This window comes from Nelumbo lutea, chromosome 2 (assembly GCF_056320005.1).
Source record: "Nelumbo lutea isolate HS-2025 chromosome 2, American lotus-T2T, whole genome shotgun sequence".
Classification (NCBI taxonomy): Eukaryota; Viridiplantae; Streptophyta; class Magnoliopsida; order Proteales; family Nelumbonaceae; genus Nelumbo; species Nelumbo lutea.
In genome coordinates, this window is record NC_142685.1 from 5,357,950 (window position 1) to 5,371,332 (window position 13,383).

Consider the following 13,383-nt stretch of genomic DNA (forward strand, 5'->3'; position numbering starts at 1 on the left):
GCATCAAGAGTAGTAGTAGTCTTTACCCAATAAAGTCAGATTCTATTTCGTAGGACTCATTTATCTCGATTATTATAAACCTTCAAAAAAGAATCATATCATTCAATAGCCTGAACGTCCACTATCACTGTATTTGTATGAGAGAAAGAGAAGAGGGGAGTTTTATTAATTGTTCTTGCTCTTAAAGCCTAAGTCAGGGAGACGTTTCAGAGGTTGCTTTAATTTGTTTTGGTACATCAAGCTTTGTATAGTTTATAATTTTATATCGCGTTCGGGATGAAACAATTGTTTTACACGCTAGTGGACGACTTTATTTAAAACCATAAAAGAATATGGTCATGAATGAGTTGGGATCTTCTGCCCACAAGAATCCAATCCAGACTTATTCATTCGTCATTACAGTTTATATTGAGAACATCTCCCATGTTTGTATGTTAGAGTCTTAATTTTCTCCTTTGAGAGCGTTCTTCACATTAATCTCATTATATGTATCAGCCGCACATTAAAAGTATCTCCTCTATGTTATCATTTATGGAAGATGTTCTCAATACATAGTGAGATATAATGTGAAGTTAGTGTGTGGAGACATATTACAATTCAAGGGTAAATGTTCCCAATGTACACCTATAGCCTGTAGTAGTCATGTGGGCATGACTCTTGTGGGCAAAAGATCTGAATTGCCTTTAATTTGGATGGGGATGATACTCACAAACTTTGTTGTTGGGCGAATAATTTGAGTGCAATATTTAATTTTTGTTTCAAAATTTATCTTATTTTGTTTAATTGTAATTCAAATAAAGTAAAATAAAACCTGCAGCAGAATAAAGTAAAACCCATAACAAAATTAAATTAAAATTTACATCTTTTTCATTTGCACTCTCGTGCATTTGTACTAATCAAGGTTTTAAAAATTGACTTGGAAGCTGAATCATTCTAGCCACCGGTTTTTAGGTCAGCGGTTCGACCGGAGATGGTCAAACGGTTCGAACGATTTGAGCATCTTACCCAATAGATTGGAAGATTAGGGTAAGATGCATTAATGCATAATATATATAGGAAATAAGGGTTGAAACTTGAAACTTGAAAGCTGTGGGCTGAACTGAAAGAGCTTAGAAGAAGAAGAAGAAGAAGAAGAAGAAGAAGAGGAGGAGGAGGACTTGCAGGCTTGCAGCAACAATGGCGATGGCGAACTACAGCAGCAACAACGGCGGCGTTCTCAGTTTCAAATCTCACTCTCTCTCACCTTCTTGCGCGAAACAGACAAATATGAGATTTCTCGGTCTGAGATCTAAGCAGCAAACCGGTTCTTCGGGTCAAATGGTTTATCAGTCAACGGTTTGTTGACTAATTCAATAGTTTTTGACCAAATGGTGGGTTTAGCGTAAAAACAGAACCGGTCCCTTGAACGATTTCTGATCCGAACGGTCCGACCATTGGGATCAACAACGATTCAAAAACATTGGTACTAATGCAAATAAAATTGAACTGCAACCAAACACAGCCTTAATTACTATATTCAATTATTGATTGGCATGAAATGGAATTGGATTGTCATTTTGACAACCAAACATAAGCATATTTACATCCAATGTTAAAGGCTTAACGCATACATTCCAACATTATTATAATAGCAATGATTATTATTATTATAAGCAACAAAAAAAATGCAATCTAAAGTTGGAATTTGGTATTTGCAGCCGGTTCGTGTGCTTAGTTAAGGCATCAAATTTGTGGAGAATGAATCAAGGAAATTGGTCCAAACATCATCTTCATCTTCATCTTCAACGTCCCCCATGATTTGACTCCAGCAATGAGTTTGGGAACTCTCTCCTACCTCTTCGTTCCTTGCAAACCGCCCTCTGATGCGTGGTCTACTGTCTGCTAATGTCTTCCTGCATGCATACTGCAATAAAACCACACAGAGACACACCTGTTAATTTTTTCTTCACCTTTTTTCAAAAATAATCACCAAATTAAAAAATAATTGCCCAATTAAATAACACAGAGAAAAGTCAGAGCAGTATGAATACAGAATACAGAATACAGGACAGAGCATCCACCTTTATCTTCTTATTGAAATTCCTCTGGTTTCTCTTGCTTCTATATCTCTCTATTCTGTCTTTTCGCTCTTCCGCACTGTACCGAACAGCCTTGTTTGATCCTTCGCCACTACAACAGTTCTCATGCGACAATGGGCTCTCGGAATGATGACTCTGTCTCTGTTGCATCGTCAAAATTGCCTGCAGTTACAGAACAACTCCCAATTAACTAATTATGGGCTCAAATAATGAAGGTGGAAAAACAGAGTGTAAGCTCTAAGTGGTGAAAAAGGCACCTGTTGCAAGTCGCCGGAGCTATACATCTTTCTCATGGCGCTGGTCTCCAAGTCCAGAGCCTCTGGACAAGATTCATCCACCGTCGAGAATATGGGTTGGTGGTGATGAAACCCGTTATTTTGAAGTGAATGACTGCTGCTCATGCTCCTTTCTACGAGGTTGGGTTGTTGAACGTAATAACTCGTTCCCGCACTCGCTGTCCCACTCCCATAGCAGCAGCTGCTGCTGCTGCTGCTGCTACTGCTCACTGCAGCTAAAGCCTCACGGACTGAGTCAAACTCGTTGTTTATGAGTCTGGCTGGAGCGAGTGTTGCAGGAGGAGGCACCAGTGCCGGAAAAAGTGTCGCTGCGAATTCCGGCGGATAGCCGTTGAAAATGGAGGAATTGCAACTGAGGGCGAACAGATCTCCACAGTCATACATGGCGCTCGGGGGGGGGGGGGTCGTAATTGAATGGATTGGCGAGTTGAATCGAAAGCACTCGCCACTCGCTCGACCCTTCTGCCTTTTTATGCACGATCAAAGAGACGGGTTGAGCTGGACAATGAGGTGGATGCTGACGTCCTCTTAGAGGAAGCGCTGACTCGCTGTCAGAACCAGGCCCACCCCCGAGTGTCACTGTGTTGGATAAAATGTGCGTAACTTTCTGAAAAATGACAATCATGTCCGTGGACCCTAAATGCTAAGGCCCTCCTCACCCCTCGCCTCGCCATACAGTACCATTACCAAACCCAGATCTAATTTTTCCATATAAAAATGTCTTCCAACCTAGACCTTTTTTTGGGCTTTGGCATTAATCCGTGCTTCCCCAAAATAGAATCTAGTTTCTTGGTGGAAACTGGAAACTAGATGATTTAGCATGAAACATCCATTTTTTTTACAAAGAAGATTGGATTATTAAGTTCAGCAGGGATCGGTGATTTTTTACCTTGGGTCACAATCAAACCATATTCCGTTGTTTGGTAAATTTAATGATCAGGATCCTCCACTACTCACCTCAATTCAGTCTTAATCCCAACTATTTGGGGTTGGATACTTGAGTCTTATCCTGTCACTTTGTTCTATCAAAAGTCATGTTTTCTTTCTGTTAAATTGTAAATTATTTAGATAATTTCTTTCATTCAACTTGATGTTTTTTTCTTGATTTCTGTCAAACCGAAAACAGTGTTTTAAATTTTAATAATATAATTTTTATTTATTTATTAAATCTTAAGTAATAGGGTACCCGAAAAACACATTTATTCGGGCAAAAGTTGCCTTAATAACTTTGGTGCCAGAATTTTTACATGCCTTCACTAGCGAGGATTTACATGTTTTGGCAGTTATGTAGGTAATTTATCCACCCTTCATGAGAGTATTGATCATCTGAGTGATAATCTCGGAAAAATTCACTTTCGTAGAACTCATTATAATGATACAAGAATGTGGAAAGTTGGTAAATTACCCGGTTGACTAACTTAACTAGAGCTGTAAATCAGGCCATACCACTCACGACTCAACACAATTTGGGTCGGGTTTGGCATGACAATATGTGGGCCATGCCAGGCATAGAACAAAGGTATGGGCCATGCTAGACTTGAGTTTTCAAGCCCATGGGCCGATATAGCATGTGGCCTGACCCATATATATTATATTATATAATAATATAATTATAATTATGTATATGTATATATAATAATAATTATAAATAATATAATATATTTATTTATTTTTAAATTTATTATATTATTTTATTTCAACTGTATTGTAATTTTTTAATTTCATTTTATTATTTCATATATAAACAATGTTACATCATAATTTATATAAAATAAAACTTTAAGATTTTTTAACTTTTTTTTGTCTATTTTATTAATTTATTTTAAAATTAAAAAACCTCTCATAACTTAACTCAGCCTAGCCCAAGACTTGACTCATGGACCACCTGGCCCAGGTCAAACCTCTAAAGTATCCTAAAGATAGCAAACGCGACCTTATACAGCATGACCAACGAGCCATAACGACACGACCCACCAAAAAAAACTGGCCGCTCGTGGGCCGTGCCATGCCGGCTGGATTTACACCACTGAACTTATCTCAAGATACAAGAAAGAAAGGTGGCCTACGATTTAAAATGGATAGAATGATCCACTATGATGATCTATAATATTATATGTAGTTTTTATTTAATTTTTCAAGTTATCATTTCAGGGTTTGGTAAGACAGAAAGGGGATACACAACACATTGTCATATTATGAACCTTGTCTGATAAGCATAAATCATCTCCCACCGACTTAGGGTTTGAGATTATGTTGACTTGGCAGGGACTGAAGAGGATGTGTAGTTGCTAGAGGCCTATAGCAACCCAAAACCCTGTCACGGTCTCAAACCCACTGCCTCCGTCTGCCGAGATCGGTATGAGAAGATATTTCCAATGCAAAGGTTACGATGGTTGTTCGAACAGACACTTTGCATTGATTAAATCCTGTTTCCTGCCTGACATATACAATGCTCAGTGCACGCAACAGAGTTTACTTGGGATATGCTGGGGGGTAATCGGAGGAGACAGAGGGACATACGTGATGATGATGACCTTGTAACATTGAAAGACGAGAGGACCTTTATGAAATTAAATTTATGTCGTTGGGGATGAAGGAAGTATTTGCGAACTTCACATAGACATTCGGTCAAACAGATGGACAGCGAAGGGGATGCACTTTTCTTCACTGTGGTCCAACGTATAAACTCTATTGCCTTAAAGACATTGATTCCTATTCTTACCCAACTTGCATTTTGACGGAAAAGGGATAAGGAGTAGACCCCTACTCCAAACTGTACCGGTGTCTGTCAGTCTGTGAGGTGAAGAGAGTCTATACATTTGGGTTTCAACAGGGGACCAAGTTAATCTTTTTATTAATCATACATTTAAACCGAACACATCACTTTTGCATTATTTAATACACATCATGTGAAGTGCATATAGTTCCAATAAATTTATTTTAGGTTTGAGATCATTATTTTACGGGGTTTGAGGCAAACATAAAGAATCCATCCATCGAAGAAGAGAAGAAGAAGAGAGAAAAAGAAAGGTGAGATTTTCAGACTAATTCAGCCCAATGATTTACCTTTTATTCCTTGTCAAAGTGACTCCAACTCTAGTCTAATTTGTCAAAATGATTCTGATTTTTAATGATATATAGCAATGGTGTAGCGTCTAGAGCCCCGGGTGTAGAAGGTCTGTTCCATTAGTCCCCCAACTTTTTTGATTTCTTAATAACAGAAGTTCGGTTCATGTCTTTCATGATGATGGCTAGCTACTTTTCTCTGAAATGTTTCTAAAGTACCTAATAAAAGATTAACTAAAGTTAGCTAGAGAGAAGAAAGAGAGAATCTTCTATATCAGTTCAGATGGAGAGATGGAACGGATTTTGATTTTTGAGAGCAACTCAAACACCGAATGATTATCACAGAGAATAAAAAACATCGGTATTGACCTATTGGCTATTCAGTAGGAGTTTTTAACTCCTGAGTACTCCTGATTAGGCTCAATTTCGAGCCATTTGGAATGAAGCTCTCACCTAGTTGGGTTCATGCCCACTTTTGCTACCTATACTGACGTAACTCTACACTGTGCACTCACTCACCATTCACCAACTTGTGTTTGTGTGGAGTACAAATTAACCCAACTTGGCATTAGACATCACATGCAACCCAGTAAACAATCCAACAATTATTATTGGTGGCAGAGAGGGACCCTGTCTCATGGACCAATTTAGACGAATTGGACAGACCAACAAGACATATTGAATTGGACCAATCTAGACTTGATGATCTAGAGTATTTATTAGATTGGATTGGACTTGATCTATCCATAGTCATTTTATATTGGATTAGGTTGGATTGAACTAATATTTAATCCATTGATAGAAGATAAGAATATAGGTGTCAATGGACCGGGTTTGGGTTAGAATTAATCTAAATTAAAACAAATTTAAGCAGATTGGATGGTCTAGACATTGAATTGGACCAATCCAAAATATTCATTGGATTGGATTGGACCTGATCCATTTTGTAATGGACTAGCATTGGACTAAATCCAATTGGACCAACCAAATCTGGTCCAATTGACACCATTGCTTTGGCAATGGATTCAATACAACTTTCTTCTTATACAGAAATCCACAGGGTGGCATTAATTCTTCAGCTGGTACGTAGTTCTAGCCTTTTGGGTAGGGGTGTAAATGGATAGTTTGAATTAGATCAGGCAATATCTTAATTCGAATCCAATTAGAAAATGCGATATCTGAATATGATTTGATATCCGATGGATATTGAAAACTAATATTTGAATTTGAATTCGACTAAATATTCGAATATTCGATTTGATTTGAATTTGACCAATTAATTATTTAAGGTAATTAATATATATATATATTGTATTTATATGAAGTATATAAATTATTTATATAACTTAATTATTATATAAAATATTATATATATATATATATATATGAATTAAATAATCAGTTGAATTCAGATATTTATCAAATCAAAATAGGCCACATTCGAATTTGAACTCAATTAACCATTCAATCTTCAAATCAGATTTTCAAATACCATTGACACACTTACTTATGGGTTCAACAACATACAATCATTCATTTATTCCATCCCTTCTTTCTATCTCCCAGTTGAAAACAGAAAACATATTTCACCTTCTCCAAACGGATACAGCCGACCCAACTGATCCGAATTGCATATCCCAATTTGGGTGGGTCACTGGGTTGCCATTTTCAATCCGATCAACAAAATTTAACCTGATCCATTACTGCCCTAATGATCAGCTTTGGAATAGTCAGTCCAATCTGAACCCACTAAATGCCCATGCCCGGAAAGCTGCAGGACCTCTGTATTGGACCATTGGCATGAACGTACATGAATCCACGCTCCTCCATATCTGATTAGAAAACAGGCCACTTATGGCTAAGACCGTATCAAATCAAATGTCAGTACTAGCTCTCATGCAATGGGGCTCATCACCGGCCCATGTCAGGATTCATAACTAGTGTGAATTGTCACTGTAAGGGTTTTCAGTTTTGTGGAGTTCATGAGATAGCACTTGAGTTGCAAACGCTATGAAATTTGACCTTTGTTATGACATAACTTTCTGAGTTAGGTAAACCACAATTATAAGGTAGAAACCTCTTAAACTAGATTCTTCTTTCTTCTGGGCATCCACCCTTCAAAAGGGAAGCCTACAGTTGTTTTTTTTTTTATCAGAAATTAAAAAAAAATACCCTTCTAGTGTACAGGAAAAAAAGAAAGAAAAGAAAACTATTAAACAATAATAATGCAGACCTACATGAGTTAGTAGGCAATGATGTTTTCATTTCTTGTGTGGAACATATACAAGAAAGTGGGGAAAATGGATCGAGACGTCTGTTATTTTCAAGATGAAAAGGCCGATTTATTGCCTTACAAAGATAATGAAATTGATTGCGACTGGATGTAATTTTCAATGTAGACTCGTTGGTTTATCAATGGAGTCAACAAGATAAATAGTCTCACCACTAGAGTGGCTAAGTGGGTTGGATATTATTAGGTCCTGAGTTTTAGATTTTGCCAAATAAAAAAATGTTGAACATCTTCTAATGGGTTTCTATAAGTGGAAAATAATATTAGACTTAGAAAAACTTGAATGTTCTTCATTATTTGGTTGGTCATTGGAGGGTAGGAGTTATGTTAGTTATACATGGTCACATGGTTTTAAGATTCAATGAGTTGACTCAGAACTCGATTGAGTTGATTCAATTGAGATCGAATTCGCTGAACATAATAGCTGTATAGAGGGCTGTGGAACACCCAAACAGTCATAAAATTCTAGGGATTTGAAAGAGCCTTTTTAGCTAAATGTGAGCAACTTTGTTATATTCTCTAGCAAGGTTTTTAAAACTGGACTGAACATGGATTTGTTTTGGGGTCTGGTTTCCAGGTCGAATGGTCTGACCATCTGGTCCAAATGGATAACCTGTTCTGATAAAAAGGTAAAAAAAAAAGAAACGGCCAAAAATCATTATCTGAGTCCGGTTCGACCATCTGGGTTAGTGGTTTACTAACTAAATTAATGATTTTTGGTCAAAAAACGGTTTTGGGGTGAAACAGAATCAATCAGGTAACCGGTTCATGGTTTATCCAGTTCAACCATCCGGTCCCGTCCAGTTTTGAAAACACTGTTCTCTAGGGACCCAATATATTATTTACATTTTCCGATATCCAGATATATGTTGATACTTGAGAACCATATTAATTTGATTCTAATTAAGACTACAATTGTAGTTAATTTTATGTATCCCTAGTCCTATCATCAGGTCGACTTTTCTGGTTTGAAACAAGAAATTGTTGAGAAGGATAAGAGCTCAAGGTGATGTGGGCACCCAGAGCTCTGTGTGTTCAGTGACTTTGCTATTGTCTACTTTTCTCCATAGTTGTAAAAGAGTAGTAGTTTTTTTTTTTGTTTTTTTCAATCAAGTGGCTTTGGATTACACCTCCACCGAGTGATGGGAAAGAGAAAAGTTGTTTCACAGATCGCTCCAACTCAAGTACTCAACCTACCCCTCTTGGTAGTTCACATGGGGCAAACTAAAGTCTGATGAAATACCTACGCATGTAGCAGAAAGAGTGAGTCTTTGTTCAGTTCAGTTCAGTAGTGGTAGTTCAATTTCTGCTGACATGATAGGTCATTCACTCATTCTACATTTCTACTACTTAGCTGCTACGTGGTCCTTTCTGATTCACAAGAGAACTCAAATTTGGGTTCATCAAGGTAAGCTAGCTAGTGATGATTTTCTAGATGGTGTGGACTGGACATCACCTCACCATCAAAGCTGCACTGTTCTACCACTTCTCTTAACAACATGAAGCTTGTATTACACTCCTAGAATCTTATCTCCATAATCTTTTTTGTGGGTATACATACTAATCCTATTTCATGGTTTAGGCAACTATCATTTCATCGTTGTTACCATCACCAGAATCGCTTTCACTTCCTTTTTCCATGCTTGTCGAGATGTTTCAGTTCTTAACTGATTTGTTTTCCGTGCTCATGAGTTTTACAGTAATCAGAAAACTAAGTTGACCTACTCAAGAATCTCCTATGCAGATCTGCTTAATTATTTTCAACTCCCACAGCAACAAGCTAGAATTCTTTCTCATTCTTTCAATTAGAAGATTATGATTTTTCTAGTCCCAAGGAGGTTGAAAATGAAACCCATTTGGGGTTTGGGTTGAAATTGCTCTCCATGGATCTAACTGGGTGATAGAGTTCTGACTCCTGTACAAGCATGCAATGTATGTTGATATCGTTCCAATCTAGTGGTCATTTCCATTAAAAAGGTTGTCGAGTTGTGGATAATCTCTCTCGGTATATGGTGGGAGGTTGAAAAAGTATTGACAGAGAATGATGATAATGAGAAGCCATCTTCTTCATGTTTCTGTTGGAAACTTAAAGCAGGCGATGGCTATATATTGCTGCAACCTTGAAAATCAAGTGTTGAATCAAAATGAGATTTGTTGGAGAAAATTGTAGACCCTCTTGCTAGCACGCCTAACCCTTCAAAAAAAAAAAAATATTAAGGCATACTTGACACGCAATATATCTGTATACATGGTTTCTCAAATACAGCATAAAACATCAAAGAATTCCACTTTGAAATTAAAATTGACCTGATTGGATGGAGAGAAGAAATCAAGAAACGAAACAGAAGAAAAATATTGTTTATTTGTTCATGAATTGGGAGGTGATTGGAAAAGCTACTGCAGCTGCAAAAAGTCGTTAATGGTGACTGAAAATTAATAAAAAGGTAGCCTGATGGAATGTTTGATACAGATGATGAAGTTGTACAGCACAGCAGCGCAGTGGGCTAATTTCCTATAAAGACTAGGGCGCACAATTCTTGACTTAGCCGACCAAAAAGACTTGTTATTTTTCGTGTTTGGGTTGGTCACTGACACTCTCAATCCCTAGCTTACTTCAAATTTAAAATGGGTTGGGTTGGGAAACAATTCCTTTTCCCATAAAAAAGTTGTTTTTGTATGATCAATCGGCCTCAAGTAAGATTAATTTGGGTTTGCTTGGAAGGAAATATTAAATAAATAAATAAATCATCAGTTATTGGAACTTTGGGTGGTTAATATCATTTGGAGAAAAGCCCAATACAGGGTAGGTGGGGTATAAAGCTGACATTGACACAGGGAATTGAACTCATTTTTACTTTATAGGGTCTGTATCCAAGTCCAATAGATAGCCTGAATCAACCAAGCTAAAGGGAAAGGAAAAGATACATTCTGTTTCTGTACATTTGATGTAAATTAAAACTTATCAGACCTTAATTATACTATTGGTTTGGGACAGTATATACTTTCTTTTTTGATATGAAACAAGGCCAGTTGATTGGGAATTTGGGATAATAGTTTTGTTCAATTTTGAGGTGCAGAGAACCTACTGAAAGAGAGAGAGAGAGATTTCTTTTATTACCAATAGAAAGAAACACTCCTGTCCTACGTACCACCCATGATGGCATAAAATCAATTGATTAACTACAAACAAGGTTCAAAGTCTGAATACATAGGTAGAGCCGTAGAGGTGTATTTGTGCTTTAAACAATGCGCTTTTTAATTTTGTTATCTTTTTCCAAAATTTTATTTTTATAAATAAATAAAATAAATAAGATTTATTTAATAATATTAAATAAAATAAATATTATTAATATTTTATTTAATAAATAAAATAAATGTGTTTCTAAAAACATCTTTAAATAGGTGTATCTAGGGGGCTCACTCTTTGGTTAATCGAACCGTGGGGTGTTTTTTAAAATTCAACTAACGTGAATGGTTTTTTAGATATTCGAACTGAAACCGAACTGATGCAATTGGTTAGCTGGTCCATCGGTTAACCATGGTTTGGTTTTTCAAAATTTTTATGCACTTAAAATAAAAAAATTACCTAAAAGAGGTGGCAATTTGTCGGTGTCGGACTAGTTGGTGCTGGTGGTTGCTGTTGGTTGTCAGGCATGAGAGCTTGAGAGGTGGCGTCTGGCAGAGTTGCAGAGAGGAAAGATGAGAGAGAGAGAGAGAGAGAGAGAAAGAGACAAAGACATGGCATTGGTGCTTACTTGCTGGCGAGGCGGCGACCGATGTTGCTGCGGGCCGCACGGTGGAGATGATAGAAGAGAAGAGAGAGATAGAGACACAGACTAGACCTGTTCATGGGCCGGGTGGCCCGACGAGCCGACCTGGCCCGGCCCGACACCCGGACGGGCTTGAACATGCTTATAGGCCCACCGGCTTAAATTCGGGCCAAAAAGCCCAGTCCACAATAAATTCGAGCCGGGCTCGGGTTTTGTCAAAATAGCCCAGCCCGAGCCCGGCCCGACCTGACCTAATATTAAACTTAAAATTAGTTATGTGATTATGTCCATTTGAAAAAAAAAATTGATTTAAGAATGTAAAATTGTGTTTTAAAATATAAAAGAAAGGGAAAAATACCATATTGTAGGCCCATTGTTCATTTAAATAGAAAAAAAATACTATCTGAATTTTTAATTCTAATTTGAATAGGGAAAATTGTTTTTTTTTTGTTTTTCAATTAGGTCGGGCTTAGGGCTCAGGCTTGGGTTTCGGGCTTTTTACCAGGGTCGAGCTCGGGCCCAAGTTATAGGCCCGTTGGTCGGGCCGGGCTCGGGCTTGGGCTCGGGCCTAGTATATTTTCATTAGTGACAAGTGAAAGCCCGGCCCGAGCCCTGCCCGGGCCGGCCCATGAACATGTCTAACATAGACTCACTCACTCACAGACAAGAGAGAGACAGAGACAGAGACACTGGGGGAGAGCCAGAGAGGCCATTAGTCAAAGGACGACTGGCACTAGAGGAAAGCAAGGGGAATTGCGACACTGGTTGCCGAATTGGCCACTTGGGGGCATACGAAGACTCGAAGAGAGACTGAGAGAGTGAGAAAGAGAGAAAGGCTAAAGGGGTATTAGGCTTAGGTTTCGAAGAGACAAATAGAGAGAGGGTGAAAGGGTATTAGGTTTAGGTTTTGAAGAGACAAACAGAGAAAGGCTGAAAGGTTTTGAAGAGATTGAGAGATTGCCAAGCTTTTTTATTCGATTTTAAATGGTTAATCGAAGCTGAATCAAAATTATCGATTTTTTAAGAATATTGAACCAAAACCAAACCGACCAGTTCAATTAACCGATTTTTCAATTCGGTTTCGATCAACTATTTCACTAGATTTGATTTTTCGATTTTTTTTACTCACCCTATAGAACCTTGCCAATACGATATGATACACCTAATGTGGATTGTGTCGTATCAATACTTTGAACCTTCACTACAAGATTGAATTCAGTTAGCTTTTAATGGAGGACAAGTCTTGGATGCTAGCCATTTTCTGGGAATGGGTCCATTTATTTGATGGTTAGAGGCATTCATTATTAGGCTATATGTGGTTTAACAGAAAATACCGAGAAACGGGGTACAAATTCTTAAGAAAATTCCCTCAACTTTCTGTTACTATCTTATTTTCAGTCAAACCAAACATAGCCTAAAGCTAGTTTTAATCTTGCAGATCTCTCTTCTCTCTTCATCGGTCTACATAGGCTTCGTCTTTTGCAGGCGGAAATATAGTTAATGACTTAATTCCTTTATTTATCTTTCTTGATTTCCTACTTGTAAGCATCAATTTTATGCTTGGACGTAAGAAAATTAGTGAACTATTTTTTTTTTCTTTTTTGGATCAAATTCACTCTAACCCTAAATATTCATAGGGTTGACTTGTGGGTCAGACATGTCAATGGTTCAATCACCTGGCGCAGCTGGTATTTGACCAAATGAACAGTTTATTTACCAAAAATCTAGGTTTAACCATCTGGTTCGAACAACTCAATTGTTTGGCTCAACGCCAGTTTAAAAAAAAAAATGGTAGGAGGTGGCCCATTGGTGACCTGCGACCCAATCTGACCCGACCCAAAATGTCAGGTTTGTACTTGGTAATGACCGATCAGCCCATGATC

General features: G+C 37.7%; 1 protein-coding gene across 1 annotated transcript; it reads right to left on the reverse strand.

Annotated features, from left to right (window-relative positions):
* Positions 1-1,480: 1,480 nt before the first annotated feature.
* Positions 1,481-2,816, reverse strand: LOC148868241 (uncharacterized). The gene is made up of 3 exons (XM_088973106.1): positions 2,336-2,816; positions 2,061-2,240; positions 1,481-1,903 (listed from the first exon to the last, which is right to left on the reverse strand). The coding sequence occupies exons 1-3, from the start codon at positions 2,756-2,758 to the stop codon at positions 1,715-1,717; spliced, it is 792 nt and encodes a 263-aa protein (XP_088829232.1). The 5' UTR covers positions 2,759-2,816; the 3' UTR covers positions 1,481-1,714.
* Between the last annotated feature and the right edge of the window lie 10,567 nt (positions 2,817-13,383).

Coding starts and splice junctions, on each gene's coding strand:
- LOC148868241 (XM_088973106.1), bottom strand. CDS start 2,758: ATGTATGACTGTGGAGATCTGTTCGCCCTCAGTTGCAATTCCTCCATT. Junction 2,241..2,335: donor GCTCCGGCGACTTGCAACAG/GTGCCTTTTTCA, acceptor CTGTAACTGCAG/GCAATTTTGACGATGCAACA. Junction 1,904..2,060: donor ATTTCAATAAGAAGATAAAG/GTGGATGCTCTG, acceptor GTTTTATTGCAG/TATGCATGCAGGAAGACATT.